Source organism: Strigops habroptila, chromosome 8 (genome assembly GCF_004027225.2).
Source record: "Strigops habroptila isolate Jane chromosome 8, bStrHab1.2.pri, whole genome shotgun sequence".
Taxonomy (NCBI): domain Eukaryota; kingdom Metazoa; phylum Chordata; class Aves; order Psittaciformes; family Psittacidae; genus Strigops; species Strigops habroptila.
Window position 1 is genome coordinate 44456437 of NC_044284.2, and position 23283 is coordinate 44479719.

At 47.9% G+C, this 23283-nt stretch overlaps 2 protein-coding genes across 10 annotated transcripts in view; both read right to left on the reverse strand.

Moving 5' to 3' along the window:
• ATF6 (activating transcription factor 6) overlaps positions 1 to 13156 on the reverse strand; it is an 80257-nt gene extending 67101 nt beyond the window's left edge. For 4 of the 5 annotated variants that reach the window (XM_030496563.1, XM_030496562.1, XM_030496566.1 and 1 more), the window contains exons 1-9: positions 13055 to 13156; positions 12894 to 12970; positions 11203 to 11290; positions 10776 to 10870; positions 10148 to 10277; positions 9692 to 9898; positions 6950 to 7170; positions 3213 to 3398; positions 2695 to 2786 (exon numbers count right to left, since the gene is read on the reverse strand). In XM_030496563.1, coding sequence (XP_030352423.1) covers positions 2695 to 2786; positions 3213 to 3398; positions 6950 to 7170; positions 9692 to 9898; positions 10148 to 10277; positions 10776 to 10870; positions 11203 to 11290; positions 12894 to 12970; positions 13055 to 13124 — 1166 coding nt within the window. In that variant the 5' untranslated portion in view covers positions 13125 to 13156. The remainder of the gene's footprint in view (positions 1 to 2694; positions 2787 to 3212; positions 3399 to 6949; positions 7171 to 9691; positions 9899 to 10147; positions 10278 to 10775; positions 10871 to 11202; positions 11291 to 12893; positions 12971 to 13054) is intronic. The other variant, XM_030496564.1, reaches the window with a different exon arrangement.
• A 106-nt stretch (positions 13157 to 13262) lies between these two features.
• On the reverse strand, positions 13263 to 21600 carry LOC115612349 (P-selectin-like). 5 transcript variants are annotated; one of them, XM_030496557.1, is made up of 16 exons: positions 21504 to 21600; positions 20974 to 21064; positions 18309 to 18698; positions 18114 to 18221; positions 17820 to 18002; positions 16668 to 16853; positions 16349 to 16534; positions 16037 to 16222; positions 15718 to 15903; positions 15396 to 15581; positions 15075 to 15152; positions 14739 to 14924; positions 14469 to 14588; positions 14041 to 14071; positions 13795 to 13850; positions 13263 to 13602 (listed from the first exon to the last, which is right to left on the reverse strand). In XM_030496557.1, exons 1-15 carry the CDS (start codon positions 21552 to 21554, stop codon positions 13796 to 13798), a joined length of 2223 nt encoding a protein of 740 aa, XP_030352417.1. In that variant the 5' UTR covers positions 21555 to 21600; the 3' UTR covers positions 13263 to 13602; position 13795. The 5 variants fall into 5 exon arrangements, with proteins under 5 accessions (XP_030352417.1, XP_030352416.1, XP_030352418.1 ...); XM_030496556.1 differs by having other exon boundaries at positions 15075 to 15260; XM_030496558.1 differs by lacking the exon at positions 16349 to 16534 and having other exon boundaries at positions 15075 to 15260.
• Positions 21601 to 23283: the final 1683 nt, after the last annotated feature.

Below are 23283 nucleotides of genomic sequence, written 5' to 3' on the forward strand. Positions count from 1 at the left end.
GTGCAACACACATCCATTAAGGTAGAAGAAAACATAGAACTACTACACAGCCAACTATCCAGATGATTTTTTCTTTTATGAGATGCCAAGTGCCCAAACACGGCACCTCTACTGAACCACTGCAGGCCACAGAGGGTCTGCAGGACTCCCCGTCCTTCAGCTTCACATCCCCACCCCAAAACAACACAGTCACTTCCCTGCTTTCCACGATTTGAAGGAAATAAGCAACAAAAGAGAAATTCCATGTATCTGTCCTTTTGTTTTACCTCTAGCCTTCAAAGAATCCTTTCACTTCCAATTAAGAATCTGAGAATCCCCTTACAATAGGGCCAGCTAAGGGAATTTCAAAGTCTGCTATAGAATTCAGGGGGTGCATTTGCCATGATTTTGCTTTTTTGGGATGTTACTCTCTCTTTGCAATGGTTAATTGGTTTTAAATAATATTCACTGCTAATATATTTGAATCAAAACATCCTGTGCCTGAATGCTGTCACACCTCCCTCCATACAGGTATGCAAGAGAAATGATTTCCTACATAGGAGAAATGGCAACACTGTCATAAAGTTTCAAACCATATTTACCTCCAGTTGACCACTGCATAGAAATTAGGTATTTCACAGTTAGCTATCTTGGGGGGAAAGTACTTTTGCTGAACTATAAGTTAGCATGGATATTATAACAAAAAAATTTACTTATTTCTGTAAGAAGTTGCAGGGACTGAAAAACATCATGTATTGTAAGCTTCTTTGTTAAAGACTAGGCAGAACAAGAATCATGGCTACCACATTCATGGAGCTACCATTCAGTGACACCTCTACAAAAGGAAGAAAATGCATATAAGAGGAGTGAAATCTTGAGTAATGTTTTGCGTATCCCATATTCTGGGCCTTCCAAAAGGTATTCCACAACCAACATTCACAGCACCTTGATACAGTCTAGTGTTTTAATTGAAGTGTAAGCACTTATTCTGCAAAGGGAAAAAAAAAGGGGGGAGGGAGGGACAGAAAGAGTAATTCCTTGCAAATTTGAAATTACATTTCTCTTCACTGCCTAAATCCAGTACTGACGCAGACCACCTAGTTCAGGCACAGCAATTACACTGGCATGCTCAGCTACTACACCAGCCAGGAACGGCCAGACATCCAAGAATTTTTTTGCTTTATCTACTTTATTAAACACCAAATATGTCAAGAAACTAATCCTGTCACATTTCTATAGTCACCAACTGTTGCAAAGATATGAACACAGACTGCCTTTTCCGTCTAATGTGACAGCAGTTTCTTGCCATCGAGCTCAACACCTTACTCATTCCTGGGGATTGAAGCTGACACAGGAACTTTGGAGCACTGTGGTAAAATAATTCCCACCACCTTCTGTACGTTTCCAAGCCTCTCAAAACTATGCAAGAGCTTCATACATTCCAACTCCTCACTGTAATGTGGAGGCAACTAAAATTTTGTCCAGCTTCGAAAAGATTAGTGGTTCTAATAGTTATCACCAAGCGTCTCTCAAGTGAGTGATAATGATTGCAAATGCAATTGGGATGTACAAATCAATCACTTAGTATCTTGAAGCTGATTTTTCTACCTGATCGTCAAAAATTCCAATACAAAACATAAATGCATTAAGAAATGGTCTATCTTAAAAGCATCTACATCAAACTAAAATTATCAGCTGTATTTCACTGCCTGAGGTAAACAGTATGTGCAGTAACTGCAAATACTTCAAAAGTAATCTCAGCATTAGCAAATAATCTAATGTTATTAAAAATACAAACACCAACATTGTAAAAGTTCATCATAGTCAGAAACAAAGCCTTCCTCCAGATTTATCCCAACCCATTCCTTTAAATTCACTGGGGTTTTGAGGACAAAGGGAGACACTGCTGACTGGGAATCTAATGAAATATCCTTCCCTTTTGAAAAAGAGAACAGCTTCATATAAAAGTTTCTTCTTTATGTTCTAAATCCAGGTTAAATAGACAGATCTGTGCAAGAAGTATCCATCTTTAGTCTCCTCTCTTCCACAGATTTCTTTATAAAGTGCCTGGGAAGAAATGCAGTATTTCCTTCCCTGCTTTCTGGTTCCTATGTCCCACTGGTACAGTTCAAACAAGAGAGGTTTTTGATTACCACTTCAACTAATTAAGGAGAGGGAACAACCTCTTCACCAGATCTAGAAGACAAGTACTACAGGGCTTACACTGTAATGAGGAAGATTGTGCCTAGGCACATGTAATGGTCAGGATTGCAAAGCACTGGAAAAAAGAGTGGGATTTCCTGCACTGCGAACTAGAAGCAGCTTAAACTCATAGCTAGTGGGAGTAGCATAGGTATAAACAAGCAAATGAGCTCTCAAAGTCTAGAATCCTTCTAGAAAAAAAGCTACAAACACAGCTCTTTAATCTCTTCAGGGATAAATGGAGCAGACAAACTGATGCACGCTGCATTGATTAACAAAATGCTGAGCCAGAAGAAATTAAAAGTACAAGATCTAACTCTTTTTGCCAGAAGGATTCCAAAAAAGGAACCATTATACAGATGAGTCTTCCCCTGTGCAGGAGGACAGTAAAGGACAGATCTCACGTTTCAAGCTCAAGGCTTTAAAATATAACACTGCCTGTATTAAAGATGCAAGCAAAAAATCACCAGACAGCAAACTTGCTATGCAAAGAATAATTGCTAGGCTGCTTACCTCAATGGACCATAATTCAACATTATGAAAGCCAGTATCACCATCACACACAGGGTCCTTCTCTTTGGAGATGATACTTTGAGCTTCTCATTCTAGACAGGAAAAAACAGAGAAGACATGCCATAAAAAAGGGGCACAAGCATGCAAACGTATGTCAGAAGCTAAATACAGCAAACTATGCTTGCTTTTTAAATTGATATTTGCCTAATTGTGTACGAATACACAGCAGGACAACTTAAAAATAAAACTCTCTTGTTTGTACATTATACTCAACTTCTAGCCAGTCTATCTTCTCACTGAAATCTTCAGGAGAACCATGAAATAATGAATTAAAAGTCAACTAGATAATGTGATAGCTGTCGTGACCTAGAGTTGGTGAAAGTCCTGCTCAGAGTGGAAGGCTGGGCTAGAAATCCCCAAAGGTCTTCCAGTCAACATCTCCATGATTCTGTTTATGTGCAACTTCCACCAGAGCAACTATCTTTCTATAAAGTCACATCTTCACCACAGTCTCTTACCTCCGATACTATTTCATCCAGCTGCCTCTTCAGTGTGCTGTTTTCTTTCTTGAGTTTCTCATTCTCCAGCAAGGCTGCCTCCAGCCTTGCCTCCAGCCCCAACATGTATTCCTTCTTTTTCTTCCGTGACTGAAAGGCTGCCTCACGGTTTTTGATCATGCGCTGCTGCCGTCTCAAGACATTGACCTGGACAGAAAATACAGAAGCCTGTTAATGATCCACAAGTTAAAAGTGCCTCTATTTCATGCATAATGTCTGCTCCTCTACTTTGGCAAAAGTCTGCATAGATAGCTTTCTGCCCTCTGCTTCAGATGACCCAACATGTTCAGCATAGAGGCAACTAGGAATCACAATACATCTCCAAAAATGACAGCTCATGGGAAAAACAGGCCTTGCACTGTCTCTGTTTTCTCCTGCAGTCTTAACCTTCTGTGTGTGGGGGACACAAAACATCTACTCAAGCAGCTGATCAAAAAAGACAGAAGATACATATCTTCAGGTCTGCAAGGTAGTGAGAATGTCTTTCACTTTCACTTTACCATTCACCAGTTCATAGGCTACATGGAGAAGTGAAAGGCTCATTGTAAAAACCTTGCTTCAAACAGTACTAACTAGATTCAGACTGTCCTCTGTCTTCAGAGCCTTTACAAAGTCATGCACTTTACAAATAAACTGCTACTTCAAAAAAAATCATAAAATCAGCTAGGTTGGAAAAGACCTTTAAGATCATCAAGTCCAACCGTTAACCCAGGACTGCCAAGCCCACCACTAAGCCATGTCACTATGGTCAAACTGGCTTCCCCTCATGATCTCCCCTCATGGCTGCCCCTCATGATCTCCACTCACAGCCATCCCTCATCTGCCCTCCCCCAGTGGCCCACACTGTATAGCTGCTGCTCCTACCCCTTATGCCCCATGGCTGCCGCTGCTCTCCCCTCATGATCTCCCCTCACATCCTATGGCTGCCCTTGCTCTCCCCTCACAACTGCCACCCACCCCTCGTGGCCGCCCTTCCTCTCCCCTCACGATCTCCCCTCATGGCCGCCCTTCCTCTCCCCTCACAATCTCCCCTCATGGCCGCCCTTCCTCTCCCCTAGTTCTGAGCAAAATTTAACTTCCATTCCAAAACAAGCTGCATTTCTAGCACAAGACGGTAAGAATGTCTTTCACAGTCCAGAGTTTTTGGTACACACATTGGGAAAGTTAAGAAACAGTTTTAAGTACAAACCATTTCAACTTTACATTAGCTGGCTTCTTAGAAGACGGCAATTTTCATAATCTAAGATGCATCTTAAACGCAGGAATACAAAACCTATGCAGTGTTTTCTCTGTTCTTATGAAAGAGCTGGGTTTTCCTGTCTCTAACTCAACAGAACACAACTTGACTAATGAGTTTTATTTCATATGAAAATTACCCAATGTACTGCACAGAAAACAGGATTCTTTAGAGAAACATGCACCTATGTTGAAGTACTTTTCCATAATCTAATTTTTCCCACGTTTTCAGTATCTTTTTATCACCAGAACTGGGAGGATGAATTAAATCCTTTCTCACTCAGAGTGGAAACATGAGAGAAAGGCCCCATAATGACAGAGCTAAACTGGATTCCTTCACACACCTACTGTTTACGTCCTCCTTATCATTCAACTGCAACAGGAAAGGCAGTCTGCTTTTTTAGTTAAGAGCCTCTTTCCTTCAGCCGGAAGTGTGGCTTGCTTAGGCAGCATTTTTTTGGCCCAATTTCCTAGTGGAAAGTTCTTAACCAGTCTCCTAGTGAAGACTGACCGCACTGAAAGCCTGGCACTTCCCCATGGCTGGCAAGCTGTGTAAACGTGTACCACCAGGACAAGCAATACTTAGGGCCTCACAGCTTGCTATCAGCCAATCCCAGCCTAATCCACTGGAAGGGCTGAGTGTTAGGCTAACAGTTTATCCCTCCTAAGCCCAAAAGAAAGTCCTGCAGTGTTTCTTTTTATCCTGCAACATCTGCTTAGATTAGCAAACAAAACCACATGTTACAGAGCTCAAATGACAGCTACATCTGTGCAGCTCTGATCGACACACATGGCATCTAAGGCAGTCACAAGATGTTTTAACCCTGCTGGGGCCATCTGTATCCTAAAACATTTGTTCCTTTTCAAAGTGCTATTTCTCAGCACACACCAAAGAGCAGTCGCAACTGTTTCTTCTGTTTCAATAAACACAGGTAAAATGTGCAGCGTTTAGGCTAATACCAAGTCTGAAAACTGCCTCCCTAGAACTGCTTCAGGTGGAAATACACTACCATCATTCAAAACAAACAGCTATTCGGTACCCTAGCTACCCATTTGACTACTGTCATAGATGTGTATACAAAGTGTGATGACAAGAAGGGGGTTTTGTCAATTAAACCTTATATTCGGACAAGGGCAGGGTGCCATGCTAGTCCTGATTATGGGAGTCACAAATCTAACAACTACTGACAGGTCTCTTCAGTTTGGCTTTGCATGGCAGGCAATTATCATTTAAAAACACAGCACTCTTAGCTGGTCCATCTACTGAGGGACCCTTGTTAGCTTCTTGCAAATTCAAGATTAGGTTTCCACTGCAGTGTAGCTACTGAATTACTTGTAGCAAATAATCTTTCATTCAGAAATGCAGTACACAAACACAAATAGTGAGGAAAATTTAACATCCAAGCATCGATGGCAATTCTCAGACACTAGGAAACCATAAAACCACATCCCACTAAAGAAGCCAGAAAGCACATGCCTTTGAGAAACAGCGCCCTGCATTGCTAATAAGCAGGTGACTATATTGCAAAATTTCATGTGAATGGGCACCAGTGTTTTCTCCCTTACACAGAGATGCAAAAGGACCCTCAGCCCACAACAACTGCGCTTGGATTACCACACTGGGGAACAACGCCCGGAGACCTTAAAAGCCTCAAAGAAGTTTCAGTACTTTCCACAACCATGCCTTCGTTTGGACAACAAAACACAACCAAAGCAGCTCCAGATCTCTGGGAACTAAATCAAATTAACACCCAGCTTGCTAGCTAGTTAAGATATCAAAGTTGAAGGGTGAAAAAAAGCCCATATATCTCAAAAGCTGTTTCTGTTTACACCCATTGCTTACTGTGAGCTACTGTGGAAAAACTCATTTGTACAGTGACTGTTGAAAGCTTACCCCTTTTCTACTCACTCAGGATACGATCAAAAAGCAGCCTGAAGAGATTAGGATCATATGAAACTCAATACCTGAATTTTCTAAAAATCATGAGTAAACTCTGGGAAGATAAAGGGGATGGAAAATGAATCAGGCCTACTGCTGACATTCCCAATTCATCTACTTCCAAAAAAGTCGTTTTATTACATGCATTAGAAAATTGGTTTAGCACTAATCAAAACCCAGATGTATTAAATCTTCCTCTATGTAAGAGAGCTCCAGTCACTGAGAGCTTGTTAAGAAAACAAGTGAAGGGAAAAATTTATCAGCACTGCTTCCTGCCATAATGCTGCATACCTGATCTGCAACTCCAGACAGGCCAGCAGATATCAAACTGTTCCTTCCTATTCTTTGCCAAGCTGCCAAATTCCCTGTTTACTGTTAGAAATCATATTGACAAGCCCAACTACAGCTCAGTCTTCCTGAGATTCTAAAGTGACCTGGTTTTCCCATTATATCCCACATGCAGGTAACTGAAAACTGTTTCCAAGCTTTGGTTATTAGCTATCACCACACAGTCAGAACTTACATCCAGTCCCATTGCTGGTGTGGTGCTTTGAAGCAAGGGCTTTGTCACTGTTATTTTGCCACATGTTGAGCCATTTCCAGCAGCTGAAGGCAATGCATTCACAGTATGATTGTGAAGTGGCGTAGTTCCTCCAGTGACAGCTATGACTGGCTGGGAGGCAGGAACCACCCCAGAAGCTTGGAGCTGTACAACAGTGGGCTGGGGGAGCACCACAGATTGACCTAGAACACAAGAACAAACAGGAGCGCTCAGCATATGAAATGGATTTGTATGTGAACAGTTTGTAGGGGAATACTGATATAGGAGGTAGAAAGCTTTGCTTCCTCTCCTGCCCTGCACAATTTATCTAAGTTCAATTCTACAATGTTAGTATATTCCACAGGGTAGGAGGAGAAAAGAAAACAAACCCCAACAACCAAAAACTCAAAAGTTTGCAGGGCTCTTCATCAATCCTGCAAATCAAAACCACATATTAAAGAGACAAAAAAAAAAAAAAAATCAAGCTCTCTCCCAAAAGCTCTTCAAAGTTAATAAAAGTTGACACTTGTTAGAAACATAACTCATTTCAGTACTAACACTTGATGCACTTTGAGCCACTTTTTCAAAAAACTTAGCCAGCTTACATCAATCCTCCTTCACCCTTTTGTTCATCCTTACCTTGTTGCTGTATCAAATGGAAACCTTAGTACACAGAAGCAACTCATACTGTACAAACCAATTCAGAAACAGCATAGAGAAAGAAGATGAAACAAGAACGAACAATGGAAGTTACACTTTCAAAACATAAGTTAAAGCCCCAATTCACACTAAGACAAGATGAATTTTTTTAAAAATGTCTTATGTAAGAAATTTTACACACAAGCTGAACAGAGCTTAAAGAAAAGCAAGGGGAAAAAATGAGGTAATTTTGACAGAGTTTGAAATAGAATTAGAAATTCACTTCCAAGAAATTTCAGTCCAACAACTACATTTAACTCAAGCAGGTGCTTGAATAATATTTTGTTGTCTGACAACACATGGACGTGTCTCTAACCCTTTAAAACAGGATGACCTCGCCAGCTTTCAGAAACAGCACGTTCCAGTTGAGCATTCCAACCAAAATGCGTAACATATTACAGCATTTACCCAACTTTCTGGAAGGTGAAAAACGAAGTAATTTACCTAGCACCAAAATCTTTTACATATGAGGTGTAGGATCAGATCTCCTTTTTTGCAGAGATAATCTCAAAGACATCCTAAGTCAGTACCACCCCATTAAGAACCTCAAATAGTGAATTTGAGATTTTAACAACTTTTTTAGGCATAAAGTATATGATACTCTAATATCATGCTTTCTTCTTTAAGCTTTTATGAAAGTGACTATAAAAATATCATTCCTCATGCTCCTTTGAAGATAATGGCATATTTCAAACTGGTAGCTCCAACTTGTCATGCACAGGGAATTTTGATTAATGAATATCCTTATGATTTTCATTATGGAAGCAGCACAGCAGAATTTTTGAACACAGCATCAGTTAAAGTAAATACATGGCATGGAAATACTTTCCCAAAAGTATTTCCTCTATAGTGCCTCACAGAAACTATGCTCCTGATTTTTCTTCAGGAAAAAGGAGAAGCTAGTCTTCACAGTACTATACTTATGTCCAAGAAATCCATATCCCCAAAATTCCTTATTCTAGATGGTATTTTATCAGCTAGAACATCAGAAGGAACAAGAATTAGGTCATGCCGACCGTGTTGAACTGTGTTTAAGCAGTCTAACAATTTTAGGCATGTTGTAACAAAATGTCAGCTTCTACAGCTTTGGCTTAACTCCTGATGGATGAGCAATTAGTAATGACGACAAATTTTTCACTATTTCAATAATTTCTAGATACGGACTCTTAGGTATTTGTCTCCTTTTCTTTCCACGTCTCAGTGCCTGAATGGTCAACCACAAGCCATCAGCTGGTGAAAATGAGCAACTGCATCTAATAATTTCAGCAATGCAACTGCCTTAGCTGAAGCATAGAATAGTGCTTTAGATTCAGAAATGAGGCTCAAGCTACTTCAAAAATCTGTTACAAGGCAACAGGAGGAATGAAGAATTATCAGTGGACAGAAAATCACTTGCCTCTTGTTAACATCAGCTTGCAGGTATAAGCAACTTTTCTAAACTCTGACATGACTCTCAACTTTTGGCAGATTTTGCTTTTAGCAGATTTCACAACATCCTATATAATGCTGTTTGGCGAGATAAAAAGCCAGAAACTCATGTTTCCACCATCCTGTGGCAGAATTTCATGTGTGTAAAAAAAGAAAGTTTTATCACTCCCCCCAAACTTTCAAGCTTCATTCAAGCCATCCTAACTGATTTTGCTAGATCTTCCTTTGGTTACAACAGAATAGCACTGCAATCACCTTATGTACCACTTCCCATCACAAGCAGAGCAGAGCAAAAGGTCTACAGGGATCTTTCCAAATCAGCAGCTTTATCTCCACACCTACCAGTGATCAGCATAGTCCCTTTTGCTATACTGTCTTTCATTCCACATAATGCCCAGGTGAATGCTGTTTCTCACAGGACTATGAGAGAGGAATAAGGCCATCTTCTCAGCCAAAGCTTTTTCAGCAAAGCATGTTAGGACCCCTCTTTTTTACTCCTATCCCTCCTGTTTCACCTGCCAAACCTAACCATTCTAACAACCATCCCAAACATTGTATTTGTCCCAAGACCGGGCTCAGTCAAGACAACTCACCTACCTTTAGGAGGTGCTGGCTGGACATTAACAACTGGCTGATGTTTTGGCAGTGGCACAAGTGTGGGAAGAGTCTGAATAATGATGGTTTTAGCTGGGATGCCAACGTTAGCCTGAGCTTCAGGTACAGCAGGCAAAAGCGGTTTGGGTTGTATCAAAGGCCTGGACACTGTCTGACTACACCTCTTCAGGGTCCTTGCAGAGTTATTTGCTAGGAAAAAAAAAGAGTCAGAGTTGGACCAGAAGATATAAAGAATTCAAGCAGTAATAATATGACTTTTAGTATGTTCTTTTTTTTTACCCATCTATAATTTTTGTTAAAAATGGACATATATGGTCACAAATTCAAGTCAGAAATGACAGGATACACAGGATATATAAGAGGTCTGTTAGTTAAAGATTCACTTGCAAGACAATACACATACTATCTATGGAATCAAAGTAACTTGATCTCTCATACCAGGCCGAGAAGTGATGCTGATAGCAGGCTTCTTCCCTCCATCTCCTCCAGGGGATGCAGGGCTTCTGCAACTCTTGCTGTAGAGAGAGACTGGAGACATCTGGGAGCTACTGCTGAAGTCCACATCATCCTGCAGACAGAAATTACATGATTAATGCTTCAGAAACACCTGGAAGTGTCTACTAGCAGTTCAGAGCATAACTGCCTTTCATAACATCTCTGTTGCTGCTGCAGCAAAGAGGAGAAAGGTTTTGTTCTCCAGTTTTATTCTGATCAAAGCTAAGTACTACTGAAAAGCAAACAAGTAGTTCTCCCTATCAGCAGAGTGATGGGAAGCAAAGGCCAGCAACTGCTAGACTCAGAAGCCTTTAGAAGGCATACTGTTTGGCAACCAGGCTAATAAACACAGCTGAGGAAACAGAACTGAACATGCTCTTTTTAGAATGGGTCACAACAAGAGAGGAAAAACATCGCTGAAAGAAATTTGCTTTTGCAAAGGTTATAAAAATAAGCTGTTTCCTCTTATGCCATCAAGTTGCTCAGACAATTAAATCACTGGGCTTTTTGTTGGTCACAGCTGGTTCTGAATGACTGCTGCTATCTGTGTTACATGGAGGTTTCTGCATACAGGCACATTCTGCACTGGAGAGTCCACAGATGATGGAGAAGGGACCGAACAATTTGAAGTGGCTGGTGATAAGGGTTCTGTCTTCACACTTGCATCTGCAAGAGGCAGATAAAGAAAATTTACTGTACAAGTTTTAGCAATGAGAGATCAGTGAAGAACACACTGCCTACACCAGTTATTTAACTCCTGAAGCAAGGCACAGCAGAAAACATAGCAAGATTAAAGATACTAAAGAGCTTAGCTCGTAGGGCAGTCCTCACCAGTTGTACCCATCCTACATAAACACAGCATGACTTTTTATCACAGAGCTAAAGGCTGTAGGGTATCAAATAGTTTCAACAAGTTACCAATATTCTTAAGTTGTAACAGCTCACCCTTGTGGAGTGGAGGGGAATAGTCACACTTGCAAAATATAGAGGTTAATTACCTGTAAAAGCATGGCCTGTAATATTCCAAAGGTCCGAGTCCCAAGACATCAAATCCAAATCAAAATGAAAGTTACAGAGATCATTTTCCTGGAATGACAGTTTAGAAAAAGAAACAATACAAAAAGACAATACAAACTGAAGCCACCACTCATTATGTTCACATTCTTACAGCTCTGGAAAACAAAACAACACAGCTATTACTTTAGCTGTCTTAAGGCACACAGAGATAAAAGCCCTTAAGGAGACAATTCTCAACTGGAATACACGAGACAAGGCCATCGTAGATGCATAAGAAAGGAGCATACAATTTTAAGACTATCACTAATTATTGTACTATTTTCAGTAATTTGTAAAGCAAAAGTTCTAAGTATAGTCACTGAATCACCTCATACATAGCACAAGTTTTAGCAACTTGTTCCCATCCTCCCCCTCATCTGCATCTCATCACGTCTCAGAGCACTCCATAAGCAAAAGCACCAGCGACAGCAGGAAGAGACACACAAGGACTGATTTGCTCAGCATCTGATGAACAGTACACATTAGGTCTCCCTATACTTGAAAAAACTGACATCATAACCTTCTAAAGCCAGTTTCCTTTTCCAAAAGAAGGGGAAACAAAAAAAAGACTAAAATCAGTTCATACATATTATTTATTGTATGACCTTTACGACAACAATCAGGGTTTTTGCTCCATTTCTTCTGCCCATCTGTAAGCCTCAGTTCCCTACTCAAATGTTATATTTTTATGAGCACTTGCATGAAAAATATAAATATCACATACCCAAGTTATACCAACATACAGCAAATATTTTCTAGCTCTAAACTATCCTGCAAACGTACCTTTCTTTACACTCTCAACTCGCCTTGTAAAGGGAGGTTCAGAAAATCTGCAGACTGCACAGATATTAGTTACACGCCAGCATGAAGAGAAAGCTCATCAGGGCACGTTTATAGGAAGAATGGCCAAAAACTACAGCCCAAGCTGTGCAGTAAGAGCCTTCATATGGGTAACTAAAGCTGATTTGTTGATAGAAAACACCTATCCCTTGTACAGTCAAGCAGTTCCCACATTTTCTCCAGCACCTGGCTCTAGAACCTGTAAGAATGCTCTTAGCATCTGAGGTTTATGTTGGATAACCCAGCGGCTGTGCTGGAGGCAAGTTAGGACAGTGAGCAAAGGAAAGGCAGGGGAACACCACAGAGCAGAGAATCCATGCCCTGGGACAGAATAAGCAGCAGATATGTTCAGACAGTGAAAATACGTGGATGAATGCATAAGCTTGCAAGCAAAGATTTTAGGAGATAATCCTACAATAGACAAGAAAACAAGAAGCTGTCATACAGAAAAGGTGATAAAGCGCAGCGTTCCCGGATGCAGGTGTAGCGTTCCCATGCTTCTCCATACGTCTCCTTTCACACAAGCCAGAAACGTCCTCGCCATCAGCCCTGCCTTGCAGGGGAGTTTACCTTCGCTAGGTCAGCGACAACACAGCTCTTCCGGGACACAGCACCTCAAACTTTCACCCTTAAACCTGGCTTTTAGATCTCTAGCATTGACACCGACAGTTCATTAAGGCGCTGACAATTCAGCCCCTCCACAGCTAACGCAGGGGCGAACGGCCTGCCCGCCCCCGGCGGAGCGCGGGCGTCTCCTGCCGACGGGCCTCCCGCCGCCCCGTCCGATACTCACGTCGGACTCGTCCCTCGGGGCCCGCCGCGGCTCCGCGGCGCCCAGCAGCTCGCTCAGCTCCTCGCCCAGCACCGCCTCTGCGGGAGAGACAGCGGCCTCAGCGCCGGACCAGTAAGGAGCTCCCCGCCGCCCGGCCCCCTGCCTCCCACCGCCGCGCTCACCCCAGTCGAGGCCGCTCCCTGGGGCCGACAGCAGCCCCGCCGGCTCCCACTCAGCCTCCGCCGCCGCCATCACTTCCGCCTTCCTCCCGAAACACACGTCTGCTTCCGGCAGCGCCGCGCCCCGCCCCGCCCCGCCCCTCCTACGGCGGCCGCCGGCGGACACGCAGCGGCGGAGCCGCCCCACCCGCGCCCAGGCGCACAGAGCCGGTTCCTTAGACACAGGCGTTTATTCAGGCCCCGCTGGCACAAAGCCGTCGCCAGAACCGCGAATGGCGGGAGCAGGGAGACAGCTCCGTGAGGGGACGGGCCCGGCCCAGGGCTGGCCCCAGAGGAGGGGGCAGCGGCCCGGGTGCTGTTGCGCGGCTGTGCGGGAAGGCAGCGCCGCCCCCTGGGGGTGGGTGTGTGTGTACACGCAGCGTGGGTGCTGCTTCCACGGGCAGCGCAGGTCGGGACTGCAGGCAAAGGCACGCGGTCCCTCTAGGCCCCGGCAGCAGCTCCTGCTGGGTCTGCAGCGCTGGGGAACACGGTGGGGTTTGGTCCGGGCCAGGCTGGAGGCACAGGAGAGAGAGAGCCTTTTGGTACAGCACTAGAAGCACCGGGCCTGCTCCTGGGAGCACCCCAGCCAGGAGGATAGCTGCCCAGGTGAATTTTCTACAAGTGACTCTCCGCAGAAGCAGGTAGCAGCACTTCCAGCACACTGCAGGAGCACGGGGTGCTATGAGCATCTCGCTGGCGCTCACCTTACAGGTTGGCATCATAGGCTGCATTGGTGAAGATGCCAGGTGAGCCTAGGTCACTGGAAGACAAACACAAAGGTGTCACCTTGTGGGAGAGTGCAGGAGTGTGAAGGGCAGGGGTTTGCACAGCCCCATCAGCCCTGTATATAAAAACAGCCTCATACAGGCAGATCTGGGTGACAGCAGGGTCACCACAGAGCTGTGATGGGCACAGAGCAGAGCCATCCTCCTCCAGAGCACAACTCTCACCTGGTAGGGTTCAAGAGCTTCTTCTTCTCCTCTGATAATGGTGTTGAAATGTCCACAGGGATAGAACAGATAGAAAAGAAATAACCAGATATGTTTAGTGAAGGACATGAGAAGCTGCAGCAGCAGCATCTGAAATTGAACTGAGTTTTACAAGCATGGGATGAAGCAAGGGTGGGGTGCTGAAGCATTTCCCTTCTTCCCCTTCATAATGAAGGTGTTTTTCTGGCTCTCCCCTCCAGACCTGGTTGCTGACACATTCAGCTGGACAAACTGCCAAGAACCCAAGCAACTCGCAGCAAGACAAGTGATTGAGGCATTCACACCGTTAAACTCTTCCGATCATTCCACCCTCCCATGGGACTGTGTAGCCACCTTCCCTGGGAACCCCCAACCAAAGTGACAGTGGGCTGCAGGAAGTGTTTCTGTACCTCTGTCACTGAGCCGCTTGGCAATGAGGGCAATGAGCATCCCAGAAAGCACGACGCCAGCTACTGCCAGAGCCGTGCCACTGCTGTAAGCCAGGACTTGCTTTAAGAGGGCACCATCCTCTGAAAGAGATCGACAGACGCACAAGTTAGAAAGTTGTCGGAAGGACTTCATAGTACTCTAGCTGCTAGGGCGCCCCCAACAGTGTTCAAGGTGTGCTGCAGGAAGCTGAACCCCCCACACTGCTCGGGGAGCAGGCAGTCCCACCATACCTGCACAGACAGGGGGATGCCTAGTCCAGTTCCCTGTGGCTGCACACCAGAGCACCTCTGCTCCCATCCGAACAAACCCTTCCTCACAGGAAAAGGTGCACGTGGAGTTGTATGTGAAGTTCCCATACATGTGAGAGCAGCTCAGGTGACCTCTGCTGGGGGGGTCCAGCTCTGGGCAGCTGATGGCTGGAGGTAGAGCACAGCAGCAGCATCAATAGGACAGGACAGATGTTGGTGGGATGGGGACGTAGGCTGGGGAGCTAGGGGATGAGCTGCCGTGGACTGGGGTGCTAAGGGGAATGTGGTGCTGAGGAAAGTTGCTACAACAAGGTCTACCTTTGCATTGTGGAGTTTCCCTGGTCCAGGTCCCCATGGCTGTGCAGTCACGGCTCTCCAACCCCATCAGTGCAAACCCTGTCTGGCAGGAGAAGGCACATGTGGAGCCAAAGGTGAATTCCCCATGAAGGTGGGAGCAGTTCAGCTTGCCTTGGTCTGGAGCACTGAGCACTGGGCAGGCGACAGCTGCAGGGATAGAGATACACTTTAAGCAGGAGCTTGGGAATGATGACACTAAACTGTTAGGATGACAGGACCAAGACACCCAAGAACATCCCAGGGTCAACTGGAGGCATGTGATGCCTTGAGCAGCAACTCTACCTTCACAATGTGGGGCATCCCCAGTCCAGGTCCCCATGGCCGTGCACTCACGGCTCTCTGGCCCCATCAGTGCAAACCCTGTCTGGCAGGAGAAGGCACATGTGGAGCCAAAGGTGAAGTCCCCATGGAGGTGGGAGCAGTTCAGCTTCCCTTGGTCTGGAGCACTGAGCACTGGGCAGGTGATGGCTGCAGGGTAAATAGGCACACTTCAAGCAGGAGCCTGTGGACTATGATGCTAAACTGTTGGAATAAGAGTACCAAGACACCAGAGAACATCCCATGGTTACCCCAAGGCCTGTGACACATTGAGTAGCAACACTACCTTTGCACTGCGGGGTGTTCCCAGTCCAGGTCCCCATGGCCGTGCACTCACGGCTCTCTGGCCCCACCAGTGCAAACCCCATGTGGCAGGAGAAGATGCACGTGGAGCCAAAGGCGAAGTCCCCATGGAGGTGGGAGCAGTTCAGCTCTCCCCAGTCTGGAGCACTGAGCACTGGGCAGGTGATGGCTGCAGGAATAGAGATACACTCCAAGCAGGAGTTTGGGGACTGGGAGACTAAACAGTTGCGACCAAGAGGCTGGGGTGACACTAGACTGTTTCCCAGGATCAGTGACACTCTGAGCTCTAGTGGCAGCTATACCTTCACATCGTGGGGCACTCCCAGTCCAGGTCCCTGTAGCTGTGCAGTTACGGCTCTCTGGCCCCATCAGTGCAAACCCTGTCTGGCAGGAGAAGGCACATGTGGAGCCGAAGGTGAAGTCCCCATGGAGGTGGGAGCAGTTCAGCTTTCCTTGGTCTGGAGCACTGAGCTCTGGGCAGGTGATGGCTGCAGGGATAGATACATTTCAGGCAGGAGCCTGGGGACTACAAGGCTCAACTACTGGGATGAGAGAACCAAGATACCCAAGAACATCCTACGATCAACCCAAGGCCTGTAACACCTTAACTTTACCTTCACAGCGTGGGGCGTCCCCAGTCCAGGTCCTCATGGACATGCACTCACGGCTCTCTGGCCCCACCAGTGCAAACCCTGTCTGGCAGGAGAAGGCACATGTGGAGCCAAAGGTGAAGTTCCCATGGAGGTGGGAGCAGTTCAGCTCTCCCTGGTCTGGAGCACTGAGCACTGGGCAGGTAATGGCTGCAGGATAAAGATGCACATTTCAAGCAGGAGCTTGGCGACTGAGAGACTAAACTGCTGGGATCAAGAGGCTGGGGAACATCCTAGTGTCACCCAAGGCCAATCACATCCTGAGCTCTAGCAGCAACTCTACCTTCACAGTGTGGGGTATCCCCAGTCCAGGTCCCCATGGCCGTGCACTCACGGCTCTCTGGCCCCATCAGTGCAAACCCTGTCTGGCAGGAGAAGGCACATGTGGAGCTGAAGGTGAAGTCCCCGTGGAGGTGGGAGCAGTTCAGCTCTCCCTGGTCTGGAGCACTGAGCACTGGGCAGGTGATGGCTGCAATGGGAGAGCAGGTATCAGAGACAGGATAGATGAGGTTAAATTTAGCGATTAGGGCTGAATCCCAATCAGACAAAACCAAATCTATGGTGAAATGTCTTTGATTTACCTTTCTCACCCAGACAAGTCTCACCTCTTTAAAAACAGTAGCAACGTGGTTGGTACTATGATTTTTCTGCCGTATGATTTCCTGGGGAGAAAACTGCTGCCCTGCCAGAGACCTGTTTATCCCATGTGCTATCCCTGGTTGCAGCCCCCAGGATGAAGGGCCGAGGCTGCTGCAGTCCTACTCAGTGATACAGGAAGGTGGAGCAGGGCTCTCACACCTGCCAGAAAAGCCCAGCACCTCTGTGAGACACCTGGCTGCAAACCCTCAAGCCACTGACGTGAAGACTTCCCCTACTCCTGCAGCACAACATAACACAACTTTCTGTCCTTTGTGGCTTCCTGCTCGCTCTGTCCCTCCTACCTTATATCTAACCTCATCTCACAGATCCTTGCCCCCACTGAAGGTGGCCCAGCCCTGCCCTTCCCCTGGCAGTGGGACAGCAGCCCCGCTTTGTTCGTCTCTGAGGACTCCCAAGATGCACAGCACCTTCCCAACATGGATTGGGGTGGGCTTGGCGAGGTGGAAATAGTGCCAGCAGGGTGATGGAGGTGCCAAGACACCATTCTCCCGCTGCACTTGGTGCACACAAGGTGCTGGCACCTGGGTGGGATTGAGGACAGTGACTAAGAGCACTGGGACAGCCAGGGAGAGGGGGCTTACCCAGAGCTCACAGCCACTCTGCCCATCACAGCCTCACTGGGGAACTGCTCCCCATATGTGGCACCAGAAGCTACTTCCCTGAAGGGCAGGGGCACAGTGAGCCCCTGCTTGCCATTGGGCATGCAGGGAGGGCTGGCCCCCCCCAAATTATCCATGCCACATCCCTGAGACACCCAGCCGCTGGCAGGCCCTACCTGTGCACATGGGGGTCTCTGCTGACCACTGCTGGGAAGGCAGGCACCGCAGTGTGCCTGCCCCTTGCCGCCCAAACCCTTCCTGGCATCCGAACACACAGGTGGAGTTGTAGCTGAAGCGTCCGTAGGGATGGCTGCAGTTCATTTGCACTCCCTTGGGCTCGAGCTCAGTGCACTGCACAACTGGGAGAGACACAGCACCGCCAGCCCATTAGGAGCACAGTGAACTTGCCCACTTTGCTGCCAGGCTCAGGCTTTCCAGCAGGGAGGGAGGGAGGGGGATAGATGGCTCACCATCCTCACACTCAGGGCCATGGAAGCCAGGGTAGCACTCGCAGCGGTAGCTCCCGATGGTCTCCACACACTCGCCATGCTGGTTGCACGGGAAGGGCTGGCAGGAGGCTGTGCACACAGAGGACAGTCATCAGAAGCCACTGGCCACCCTGCTGAGGTCCCCAGCCCACCTGATCCGCGATCCCCCCCGCTCACCCCGGTAGCACAGTGCTTTTTTCCTCCGGTTGCAGGGCTCATCATTCCACTTGCCCGGCTCCAACAGCCGCTTGATGTAGATCTCCACGCAGTCCTGGTTGGAGCGGCGATTGTTGGGCTCCCCGGCTGCCCAGTTCTCTGCCTCCTTCGTCAGCGCCTTCTTAGTGCCCACCCAGGTCCAGGTGCCAGCCAGTTTGCGGATGCCGATCCAGTAGTAGCGCCCATAGAAGGGCAGGCTCTTGTTGAGATACTCAATCTCCTGCTTGTTCTGGATTGCCACCAGGTCGGTGAAGAATGTCTGGCAGTAGTTCCTGGCCTGCTCCCATGTGTAGTTCCCTTGGTCACTGTAGTGGTATGTCCAGGCACTCACCTCTAGTCGTGTTATCATGCCTGTGACAGTGGATTAGGTCCAGGACTGACACAGAAAGGACGGAAGCTAGGTCGGGGATGGGGTCCCTTGGGACATGAGGGTGGGCTAGGCCAAGAGATGCTAGTGACCAGCTGGGTGAGGGAATGGGGCAAAGGGACAAGTGTGGGTGAGAATGGAGACCTGGGTGGATCAGGCGTGGCAGAAGCAGCTGAGGTGGGACTGAGGGGGATGGCACAGGGACGAGGGAGGTGGGGGACACGGGATGAAGGCTGAGACAGAGGACAGCACGGGATGGGGTGGGCAGAGCACGGGTGGCAGGAGAGCCCCAAGCAGTGATGCCAACCTCTCCTCCAGCACAAGGGATGAAAGCCCAACCCCACAGCCCTGCTCCCCTGCCCACGAAGGTTTCCCAAAGGGCAAAACCCAATATCAAGATGGTTCTTTAAAGATGGTTCCTTCTTTAAGCACAGAAGTGTACCACTTTGGTTTTCTTGCTTTACACTTCTACACAAGAGCCAACTTGGAGCAAGGCAAAGCAACAAGCATGCCCTCACCCCCAAAAGCACTTAGATCCCAACCTGCTCATCTGAGCCACAGATGGTCTGAAGAGTCTTGTAAAATTCAGTATTGCAAAATAACATCTTGCAAAAGTCAAGTTCACATCCTGGTCATGCCCACCAGGCAAGACAAAGCCAGAGATTAACTGGAACCCACACCCAGAAGTGAAGAGCACCCTGCTCTTATTTACAGCATTTCACACTGCAACTTGATGCAATCAAAGGGTTTAGCCACAAAAAAGCTTCCTCCCTCCTCCCCAGAAGCAGGTATCTCCACAATTGCAAAAAATGATACAGGAGTCGTATCTCCATCTATGCAGAAAGTGAGATAGGGATTAGTTTTCTCCAAACAACTGGCCTGGGGTACCCTGTGCCTCAGGAAGGCATATCATATGGCGGTCATGCAGGCAAAGATCTGGACATTGCAGATTAGGTGCAAATCTAGGCCTTCTTGAGTCTAATTAGGGCTCTGGTTTGGTCATTATTTGGTCATATCAAATAATTATGGTTTTTTTCTAAGCAAGATTCCCATAATTTGTCTAGGTTTCCTTGTGAAAGAGCAAACTATCCACTTTGTTCAACAAAATTGAAGCTGAGGAAATAGCGGTCTTCAACAACAGCCCTCCACCACTTGGGAGTTTGGGGCTGCAGGACAGAAGCCCAGGGCACCTCCTGGGAAACCGCCCCATCCTCATCTCCCACCACCCACCTCCTGGCCCTTGCTACCCTCCCAGCACAGCTCAGGGCAACCGCCCTGCTACCCTCACACACCCCAGCCCCAAACCAAGAAGGACCAAGGGAGCTCATCTGCTACATGCCCATCCTTCACATGCTCTCCTACCTCTTTCCTCCAGCTCCATCAGTAACACCCTCTCTGTAGCACAGCTCATCCCTACTCCTTCCACCCAGCCTTATGTTACCTCTCCCTGCTCACTTGGAGCTGAACCCCAGGTGGGTGCTGTTTGCCTGCATTTCCATCTGTCAGCTCCTCTAGCAGCCCCCAGTGCGTCCCCCCAGGGCAGGGTGTCAGCACCTGCAGCACTCTGGCTGCCTTTGCATTTTTGTTTTCTCCTCAGAGCTAAATCTCAGCCTCCTCCTGACACTTCTGCATTTGCCTTTGTTCCTTAGCTCAATCACAAAAGGTCCTTTGGAAAATAACCCAGCTCATGGAGGATCTCCAGGAACAGAGCAGGCACCAGCAGGTTTTCCTCTGTGCATACAATATCAACATGTGAAGGAAATATCCTACAGGCAGCAAACCCATATTAGTTTCTACCCTGATTTCTTCTCTGATGTAATTTAGCAGCTTTAACTCTGCTTGGTGCTGCCCCAGCTGTGCTCCCAACACTTGCACTTGTGGGTCCCGTGGCTACGTTTGTGTCCAGCTCTGCAGCATAGGTATGGGCATAGGGGGTGGAGCTGCTGCTGCCATTCTCCTGTTCATGGTACAATGCGCTGGCTGCCGTGCTGCATTTGGGGAACTAGATACGCTGCAGGGACCCCGTGCGTGTCCTGGCCCTCCCCGGGAGAGCACAGTCCTGCGATGGGTCTGGCTGGAGGAAGTTGGCCCAGGTAGATGCAGCCCTGTCCCGGCCCAGAAAGATCCAGCCCTAGGCTGACAGCCATGGGAGTTGTGACTGATGACCTCCCAAATTAACACTGCTGCCCTTCTCTAGTTTCCCGGGCCTGCAGGCTCCCTGGCAGCAGGGTCACAGGGGGCGGCTGGCAAGCGGCTTACCCCATGCAATGGCAGCAATGCCCAGGTACCAGATGCCACGAGAGCCCAGAGCCCACGTCCTTCCAGCAGACCGCAGTCCCGGAGCAGTGCCCTGAGTGCCAGCGAGAGAGGCATGAGCATGCATGTCCCATGGGGGCTCACATGCCTTTCTGTGCACCCACACCGCTGCCAGGTGGTCCTGGTAGCCACAAGGGCACATTGCTTGTGCTGGCTCACACAGAGGCATGCTGTGTGCAGGTACAGCTCTGCTGCCCAACAGGCCTCTCCAGTGGGGCACAATGGGGGGGCCTGTGCCTATAGCAGAGCTGGGCAGTGGGGGAGCCCCTGCCAGCAGTGCAGTTCACTCCTGGCGAGCCCCTTAGTCCAAGGCTTGCCCTGTGCCCCCCACCTCTCCCCATGCACCCAGGGCTGGCAGCTGCCTCAGGCAGTGGCACTGTTTCCTGGCAGTGCCTGCCTATAGCCCTGGCCTCCCCTAATTTCCTTTTTCAAGCAGACGCCAACACATCCCCAAGGAAGAGAGCGGTACTTACCATGTCGGCACCAGACGCACCTTGCCCAGCCGCTGGCAGTGCCAGGCGCATCTGGCTGTCGGCGGGCAGTGGTGCTCATACTTCCTCCAAGTGCGCAGAGCATTGCTCCCTGCTCTTGGCCTCTTCCCCTCCCACCCCACCCCTGCTGCCAGCCCGCATCCTGCCCTGTGCTCCCGCCTCCCCCAGCACAGAGCTCTCCCATCCCCAGAGACCCCCTCCCAGCCTGAGGCCAGAGGATAACAGCAGGGTCAGCACTGGCTGCAGCCCTAGCAGGACTCAGCGCAATGCCATTGCACAGGAGCTGGGTGCATCCCCACCCTGCCAGGAGGACATGACAGTCACAGGAGCCGAGTCACAGCAAGCTGGGCTTGCCCGAGCCCCCGGAAGGTGAAGAAGGCCCCCAAAGAGGGGTCCAGCCCATGGTGCTCAGGGCACTGAGATCTCTCTAACCCACCATGTCCATGCCACAGTGCCTTCACTGGTGTTCAGAGGACAGAGGAGGGATGAGGTGTGATAAGCTCCCACGCGGGCTAAGTAGGAGCGTGGCTCACAGCCTCCCAGCTCCTGCACTGGATGCTCTCCTTGCTTGCAGGCTTCTTGCCCTGGCTGTGAATCTTCATGTAGTGTTTATAAATGGTTACTTACACAATGTATTTTCCCGTCTTTGCCTTTAAGTCTTTATGAGAAAGTTCCGAGAACATGTAAGAGGAATTTCCCCCAAGTTGTTAATATCCTTTAGGAACTTCCACTGATGCTTCAGGAACATGCCTCATTGTGTCCACCTCCCCTTGGATCACTCTTGAATCATAAATCTTTCCTGACCCCATTCTGCTTTTAAGTTAAATTGTCTTGGCAGGGTTTTCTGCAGGAATTACTCTTCTCACTTCCAGCTAAAGCCAAAATGAGAGCCATGCAGGTCACATGCATTTTCCAGTTCCAGAGAAGTTGATGCTGCTCCACTGGGACTCATGCTAGACAAAAGGAGGAACCCATCCCACAAAAGCTGTAGCCCACTACAGTGACTTTATACCTGGCCAATGTAAATGAAAATCGGTTCCTGTCTCTGGATATTTTCCTTGCAAAAATGTGCAATTTTACTGCAATTGTCTATTTTTATGGAATTACTGAGGATGAGCCTGTGTGTCCAGTAATCCAGGAGCAGAGGGTTCAATTGTACAGAGGGTACAATTACAGCAAGGGAAGAAGCAGACAGGCAGGCAAAGAAGCTGAAGGGCAGCTCTGGGGGCGGTAGAGCAACTCTAAATGCTGAGGGTCACCTGGGCAGGGTGGGAGCTGTCTCTCCTAATGGTGGGAGACCTGCGGGGAGTCAGAGGGGTGCTCACAAGTGTATGGCCCCAGGAGGCAGCAGGCTGTGCCCCTGCCAGTTTCACTTCTGCCGAAACTCAGCATGGCAGGGCAGAGCACTGGAAAGAAAATACTCCCACCTTTATTTTTGTAGCTACAAATAGTTTCTGATAGGGTTTGAAAAACAGAATCAGGGTGGCTGAGACCTAGAGTCTGCCACCACAAAAGGCAGAACATGGCCAAGTTCAAAGCTCTTTGTGGGGACAGGTACCCATGGGTACCTGGGCTCAGAGAGGGGTTCCTGCAATGCAGGATGAGTACTGAAGGTTGCTTTGCAGATAGTAGAAAAAGGTATGCTTTGCGGGAGGGAGAGAAGACCTGAATCAGCTTTTTAGCTCTGCTGGAGCTGGGTAATCACCAAGAGCCCTTTTACATCTTGGGTGTTTACCAAGGCTGGCCCCCCAAGAAGGATTCA